Source organism: Eurypyga helias, unplaced genomic scaffold (assembly GCF_000690775.1).
Source record: "Eurypyga helias isolate BGI_N326 unplaced genomic scaffold, ASM69077v1 scaffold28121, whole genome shotgun sequence".
NCBI classification, from domain to species: Eukaryota; Metazoa; Chordata; class Aves; order Eurypygiformes; family Eurypygidae; genus Eurypyga; species Eurypyga helias.
In genome coordinates this window covers 21,009-28,842 of record NW_010229685.1, presented here as the reverse complement: position 1 = coordinate 28,842, position 7,834 = coordinate 21,009, and the positions used below count along the sequence as shown (strand labels likewise).

Here is a 7,834-nt window from a genome sequence, read left to right as displayed (position 1 = left end):
GGGGTGTGTGGGGGGGGGGGAGGAGTGCCGCCCCCGGCCGTGGGGTGAGCCCCCCCCCAGGTCATGCCCGGGCAGCGGGGAGCTGGGAGAGCCATGGAGCGCCTGCGCAGCATTGGTGTGGGCCCTCGCGTGTGGGGAAACCCCGTGGCCTCCTGACTGCCTTCTTGGGGGCACAGCAGGGTGGAATTTGGGGTACCTGCCTGTCTTACTTTTTAAGGTGACTGAGAAGTGTGCGACTTTGTCGTGTGCATCTTGTATTACCGGGGTGATGCGTGAGTGCTGTCAGCAGTCTCGGTGTCGCTCTCTCGCCGTGCAGGACAACTCATTTCTGCTAAAGATATTAGCTTGCATTTGGAGGTGGGCAGGGGACGTCACCCCGTCAGAAATAAACCAAAACAAACCCCTTGCATCTCTGTAGAGGATGCTAATCGCTTATACTCGGGTTTGTGGCTTCCTGGAACAGCTTTGGAATGAGTGTCGGCGATCTCCCGAATGCAGCAGTGGGCTGGGGCCGAGGAGATGTTTGCATGGTGCTCATGTAGGGTATTTATAGACCAAGCAGATCTCGGGAGGTGCTGATGAACATGAGGTTTAGTCATCACTCCCTCTAGAATGATATTCCATAGCGTTGCCGTATGAAGGTTGGCTGGCAATTGTATTTTTGCATGCACGGAATTTAAAACGTGTGCGCAGGAGCTCTTTGTAGGAGAGAAAAAAAGGGCATTTGGGTGTTTCAGTTCTGGTTTTCTTCTCACTGGCAGGGTGGAGCATTCTGATAGTTAATGTTTATTTTCTAAATACCTTTCAGAAAATCAAAGTAGCATGAACGCAGAAGAGGGGGAGAAATGACCTCTGAATGAAGGCCTGTAAATTAGAGATTGCTTTAGTCCCCAAACACTGTAATTTGCATAAAATCAGAGGCTGCTTTCCTGATTGATTTAAAGCAGGTCCCTGGTGGAACGTGCCGGAATCCCAGTCTCCTGCGGGCACAGAACGTTGAACCCCTTCGCGCTGTGCTCGCGGTCGTGCCGGCGACGGGGTGGGTGTTACCCAAGCGGCCTCGGAAGCGGTCGCTGCCACGGGCACCTGCGATGCCTGTAAGCAGACCCTGGGGCCTGGGGGTGCTGGTGGCGCTTGGGCTGGCACCCAGGAAAAGGATCAGAGGTCTTAAAATCCACCTCGTGCCATCAGAACGGGCTCGCCGTCCCCACATCACGGGAGGGAGCGCTGGAGCGTGGGAGGGCTTCCTTGGCAGTGGCCACCATGGTCATCCTTGTCCCACGGCGCCTGTTCCCCTCCGCTCCCGCATCCTTTCCTTGCTGTTTGCTTGGACTTCGGGAGGGTGGCTCCCCTCCCGAGTTTGCCCTTGCCCTCGTCAGTTTAATCTGCAAAATCTTCCTTTGGATTCCCCCGACGGGTTTCCCGAGGACCGTGTCTGGCAGCTGTAAGCGCCGTCTTGTGACAGGGACCGACTGGCACCGCAGGCCGGTATTATTTATGGCCTCGTTCTCCTCTGCAGTCTGGGTCAGCGGGGGAGCTTGGCACGGTTCGTTACACCGTCACCTTTGAACGCCGGCCCTCTTCCCAAGAAAAAATTCCCTTTAACCCCCTTGCCCGTCTGCTGTGCTCCAAGAGCTCCCCGGAACGGTCTCTGGCTCCGTGGGTTCAGGAGCATGCAGCATTAATTTCATCTAGTCAGACTTGGGGCAGGGGGGAAATGCAGTCCTCGGGCATCCTTGGGGCACAGCACTAAAATGGTTGAAGAGTTTTATGCCTGAATTCAATAACAAACATGAATAAAATTGATTTTTTTTTTCCTTGAAAGAGCAAACAAGAACCCTTAGAACAAGATTTATTTCAGTGTTTTATGCTGTCGGGCATTTCCTGTAATTCTGACTTGTTTTGAATTAGGGAAAAAGTGTACTACAGTTGCCCAGTCCCCAATTTTCCATTTCACAGAAGTACTAAAGGGGTTGTTGCATTCTGAAAGCAACGAAGTGGATTGCAAAAGGTTCCACATTTATTATGTTTTTAAATAAATTCAGTCACTTCAGTTGCTAATTATGTGTTGCAGAACTGCTGAGATAACTTTCAGTTCTGCAGTGGTGGTGTTAAATTTAAAAATCAGCTATAGCTGTCAAACGCAGAGAGAATTTCCCTTCTCTGGTGCATCCAAGGCTGTTCCAGACAAGGAGGACCTAGAGGTCTCCTCCTGCCCGGGGGAAGGTGGTGAGTCCTTCAGTATCTTGCCTGGCAGCCTAATTCTCACTAGCCTGCCTCGCCTCTAGCCCTACTAAATAAGGTTCCTCTCCCAAATAGGTTCTGATGACATTAAGGGCTTAATTCCATCATTTTTTCCATGGGGATGGATCCTGATAGTTTGCTCCTACGCGGGCAGACCGAAGGACGCCTCGGGTAGGCAGTGCTGCAGCCATGAGGTCTAGCCTGCAAAAGGCCAACCTGTTGTGTTACTTGGACAGGCTCTTCTGCCCACCCCTCTCAGCTTGTGCCTTACATCCTTCACCTTATCCTGGACTGCTTCGGCAGCTACGGAGGGACTGGAGCTCCGGGTTTGCATCCCAGCATCTGGTAAATGAGATGGACCCGTAGTGTTCTAGGGGAAGAACAAGTCAGGAAACATCAAAGTCTGCTGAGAGCTTTTCATTGCATAAGGTTGGTTTATTACAGCTAAATAAACAACGCTAATGAAGTTTAAGCCTAATGAATTGCTCCTTACAAAATGTAAAATGTCTGGAACAGTCTGTCTGATTTTTGTATGTTACTCCAAGCTTCTTTGCTTTTCATTGCTGCTACTTTTTCAGTGAGTGGATACCTACTGAAAAGCACCCAGAAAAGATCGCTAGTCGCTCTGCTGGTAGCAAGGCGTTCTTCTGGACTTCGTCAGACAGCCACGTACTGTTGCAAATGTCTTAGTTGCAAATGACTAAGCGTCGTTTTTCTCTTCTCCTCCCTTCTTAATTATTTCCTTTCAAAGAATAAGGCTGACCCAGATGTGTTTCATCTGGCTGAGAGTGCTGTTGCCCGGATTTTCTCACCGCTTACTTACGTGTTCTTCTTTTGCACAGGTAAAAGAGGAATGCAGGCTCCTGAACGCTCCCCCCGTCCCACCGCGGAGCTCGAAGCCATCCTCCAGCAGTCCTTCCATCCCTCCTCGCACAGTCAAACCTGCGCGACAGCAGACCCGCTCTCCTAGCCCGACTCTCTCCTACTACTCGTCGGGACTGCACAACATGTACGTGTTGGAGAGGGGAGAGCCCCACGCTGGCGCTGTTTGAGAGAGTTCAGTGTAATAGGATTCTTGTTGAAGGCACTTGTTTAGAGAGTTGACCTCTCGAGTTGTTTTTGAAGGTTCAAGAGGAAGCAAAGCTTGAGCAGAATGTTTTACTAGACAGGACACAGCAATTTATATTAAATATATGCCCATGTTGCTACCCGTAACCTCACGGTAAGGTGGCACCAGCTGTCTGAATGGAAAATCCCATACAGTCCAGTTTAATTCTCCAAAGGCTTGAATCTCCAGATCAGGACATATCACAGCTGGTTTTCGGGTGGGATTTAGGCAGCTTTGATAAGTGGGGGCACAGAAGGGGTGTGGGAATCCAGAAACGCGTTGTGCCAACTGTATGGGAACCTGCAGCGTGGGTGTGATGGAGAACAGAGAGGCCGGCAGACACCGCTGAGTGCAAAGTGAGGTGTAGGAAAAAGGGGCCAGACAGCTTCCAGATCAAACCCGCTGTAGCACAGACTGGAAATACCCACTCAGGCTAGTCGGAAGTTGACAGTAAGTTTTGAATAACGCAGCTGTGCATACCTTCTCCTGGCAGCGCAGCCTTCTTCCTGTGGCTTTGGAAAGCGCGTGCACCTTTTTGACATCTCACCTCCTTTTTGCCTTGAATGCCTTGTTGCCATTATTTTTGGCATCCCTTCAACGACAAGATACTGCCTGTCTGGATATCACATATTGTTGTGAAACGCCACTGAAATCCTTTCAGCCTCGATGCAGTTGGTGCAGTAATTTTGGCTGGAGCTGCCTTTCGAAGCCGTACTGCGCACCTCAGCTTACTGCTGTGCATCTGGCAGTCGTCATGGAGAGGGTGGTGAGGCACTGGAACAGGTTACCCAGGGAAGCTGTGGATGCCCCATCCCTGGAAGTGTTCAAGGCCAGGCTGGATGAGGCTTTGAGCAACCTAGTCTAGTGGAAGGTGTCCCTGCCCATGGCAGGGGGGTTGGAACTGGATGGGCTTTAAGGTCCCTTCCAACCCAAGCCATTCTATGGTTCTGTGATCACGCCAGATCAAGGCAGCTCGTTAGTTTTTATGAAAGCCTGTTGGGTAGCTCTGTCGAGCTCTGCTCCACGGGAGGCTGAGCACAAGACCTCCCAGCATTTGGGGCCCACCAAATGCCACTTTCTCTCTTAGTAGCAAAGGATACATCTTGCCTCCCAAGGAACGAGGAAAAGAGTGAGCAGTGAAGTTTCTCAGGAATGCAGGTGGTATTATTTGCCTTGAACTTTATGATATCTGCATGAAATTCATCTCCATCTTAGATCCACACCAGATATCTTCAGTTTGGTAGGACTGACCTGGTGCTGCAGAGGAAGCTGCTGGAAAATTGGCCATGTGTTCAGTAACCAGATTGCTGGCAAAGTTGCTTTTCAAATCTTGCTATTTTTATCAATGATCTTTTTTTCTGGATCATGAAGGGTTGCAGCCGATAGTTTTAACACAAACAAAACCAATATGATTTGTCCTTATCTGCCTATAAAAATGCCTGTCACCTGGCTTGAGCTGCTTTTGAGGTTTCCCTTGTATCCTTTGGTACTGAGTCCCAGGGAGTTAATTTTGGTGGAGGATGAATAAGGAAGCACTTTGAAAAATGTCACTTTATCAGTTTTTGGTAATTCCATGAATCTTTTAAATCACTGAATGTTCCCATTTCTAATAATTGCATTAGAGAACAGAAACGGGAATGATCAATTTAATTCCTCAGTACGGTGAGTTGTTTACACGCCTCACTCTCTGTCTTGTCTGAACTGAGCAGCCCGATGGCTTGGTTTGTGAAAAACGGTACCTTACAGCCAGAAATGACCGTCCGATGGCGAATCCTTGTTGAGGGGGGAAAAAGCCATCTCCGCTATTGTAAACATCCAACTGCTTTAACTGGCAGGCTTGTATGAGTGACATAAACAGGAAAAAAGAACAGTTTGGAGGGCGTGGAGCAGAGACCCAGGGATGGTTCGACAGAGAGGGTATTTGTACCTGTTGGGGCCGAGTTTTGTAACTAGTTTTCCAGTGACAAAGGCTGGAGCTGCCCTTGTGCATCTGCGCTTTGTGTTAGAGCTGGCCAAGTACAGGTTGGCTCCCATTCTGACTCACCATCGGCTCACGGGGAACTGATTTTATGTCAGTCCATTCAAAACTCTCCTGGGTTTTTGAAAGCTGCTGCCCTCCTTGCACAGTTTTCACCGAGCTGTCACAGGATGATACTGGGTTTCTTTCCCGAGTAGTTCGTTTCCAGGAGAGAGAGAGGTGAGTAATTAAAACTATTCTTTCAACAGTGGATTTCTGTCTGTTGTGTTTAAATAAAGATTTTGTAAGTCTGGTAGTTGGCTTTTTCCAGTGTTCTGGCTTAATTGGCCAGAATTCCAAAGATCAACCCAATCCTTCAGACTTTCTTTCGAAAGTGGCATAGAAGCAGCAAACATTCGCTTTTTGGCAACAGATTGCGTGCTTTTGTTGGCATCTCTGTCTCTCGGGAACAGCTGCATATAAGCCACTGGTTCCCTTGGACAGACTGAGCTTAGTTTTCCTCCTGGAAGTAGGTCAGGGTAGCTTCGTGTAGGTGCCTTGGAAAAGCAAGTGTTTCTCGTCCTGTCTTTTTAAGGCTATGGACGCACAAACGAGTGAATTACGGTGGGGTAAGCTTAAAGCCTGGTAACTTCCACACAGGCAGCTTGTTCTGCTTACCCTTCCAGGTGCAACTCTTCCTTTGGCCGTAGGCATTAACTTGTTCTGTCTTACTGTGCTGTGCACCGGTGCTGTTTTCGCACCGGTCACCAGCGGGGAAGGATCCTGTGCACGTGCCAGTGCCGTAGCAAATGAAAATGTTGGCCGCAAAAGGGCTTTTGGTCATCGCTTACGTCAGTCAAGCTTGGGTCTAGCGCCGTGGTGACCTCCCCGTTAGGAGGTTTTGCATACCGTGACATGCCGGTGGCATAGAAGTATGAAATACAGGATTAGACCATCATCTAGTAGATGTGAGGCTGTTCCTTTTCCACCGTGGTGTCCCTCAGGAATCTGACAGGGGAAAAACTGAGTTGTCAGGAGACACACAGAACTGAATTGAGATATCTGCTTTTTTTACAAGCTTGTAAAGCCCAAGACATGAGGCTTTTGGGTGTATCAGCATCTTGTCAGCCTTGCAGAGGGAGTAAAAGACCTGTCAGTGCATTATTCAAACGTGTTGTTAATTCAAAGCTGTAAAGTTCTGCTGGAGGAAAGAAGATTCTTTCCTTGTGACAGCCACCCTCTGGCTCTGTCAGGTGATCTCTGAATTTATTCAAATGCCACGCTTGTTCGTACTAACGACGTCCTTTCTGCTTTGTTCCTGAAGCAGCGTCACGGAGAGCGACACCGCCAACCCAGCGGAGAGCACGCCTGTTTCCTGCTACCCTTGTAACGTGACGAAAACCGAATCCAAAGAGCCTGAGAGCACGATGCCTTTGGGAAGCCCCTCAGCTGAAGCTCTGCCTTCGAGGTTATCTTGGCCAAACCATTTTTCAGGAACTGCTGAAGGCCCGAGCAGGAGCAATTTCCTGTTGGATCCCAGCAGGAGCTACAGTTACCCCAGACAGAAGACTCCGGGTACGCCAAAGAGAAACTGTCCAGCACCTTTGACTTTTGACTTCGATGGGTGTGAGCTCCCGGCGGGGTACTCCCCGCTGACCCCAGCAGAGTTCACAAACACCATCTCTACCTGTCCGAAGTCGGCAAGTTACTCTCTAGACTGCACTGATGAGAAAACTCTGGGAGTCAGCAACACAAAGCAGAGCCATTCCTGTCCTGCCTTACCTCCTCGGGCACCGAAGTCAAGCGAAGAGAAGGCGGTCACAGACACCTGTCCCTTGCCGCTGAAAATAGACGGTGCCGAGGAGGAGTCGAAAACTGGTTCTCCAGACCTCTTGGAAGATCAGTATCTCGTTAAAAAGGGCATGCAGGATACGTTCTCTGTGTCTTATCCCTTCTCGTCTCCCCTCCACCTCCAGTTAGCACCAAGATCCTGTGGGGACGGCTCTCCCTGGCAGCCACCCACGGACCTTTCTGGGCTCTCCATAGAGGAAGTGTCTAAATCGCTGAGGTTTATTGGTCTGTCGGAAGACGTCATATCATTTTTTGTCACAGAGAAGATTGACGGCAACTTACTGGTTCAGCTCACAGAAGAAATCCTGTCGGAAGACTTTAAGCTAAGCAAATTGCAGGTTAAGAAAATACTACAGTTCATTAACGGCTGGCGGCCCAAGATGTGACACCAAGGAGTTGCTGGTGGAACTGTACGAGATGTGCTCGATGCGCGTCAACTGAGGCATCGCTTCCTGGTTTTTGCACTAAAAACCCTTCCTGTAAATAGTAGTAGAAAAATTCTTACTATGCAGATAAACGTTTTGGAGTGGTGAACGGATCTTTTTCTCTTTTTTTTTTTTTTTTTTTTGTATGTCAATAATAAAGGTAGAGAATCTGCAGAGGTGTGCCTTGTGCATCCCTGAGCATTCAACAGCTGCTAAAACCTGGACACTAAGGGAACTTTTACTCCGTTG

At 49.2% G+C, this 7,834-nt stretch overlaps 1 protein-coding gene across 1 annotated transcript in view; it reads left to right on the top strand.

The window, feature by feature from the left end:
* GAREM (GRB2 associated, regulator of MAPK1) overlaps nucleotides 1–7,546 on the top strand; it is a 12,486-nt gene extending 4,940 nt beyond the window's left edge. The window contains exons 4-5 of the mRNA XM_010160489.1: nucleotides 3,087–3,253; nucleotides 6,634–7,546. Coding sequence (XP_010158791.1) covers nucleotides 3,087–3,253; nucleotides 6,634–7,546 — 1,080 coding nt within the window. The remainder of the gene's footprint in view (nucleotides 1–3,086; nucleotides 3,254–6,633) is intronic.
* Nucleotides 7,547–7,834: the final 288 nt, after the last annotated feature.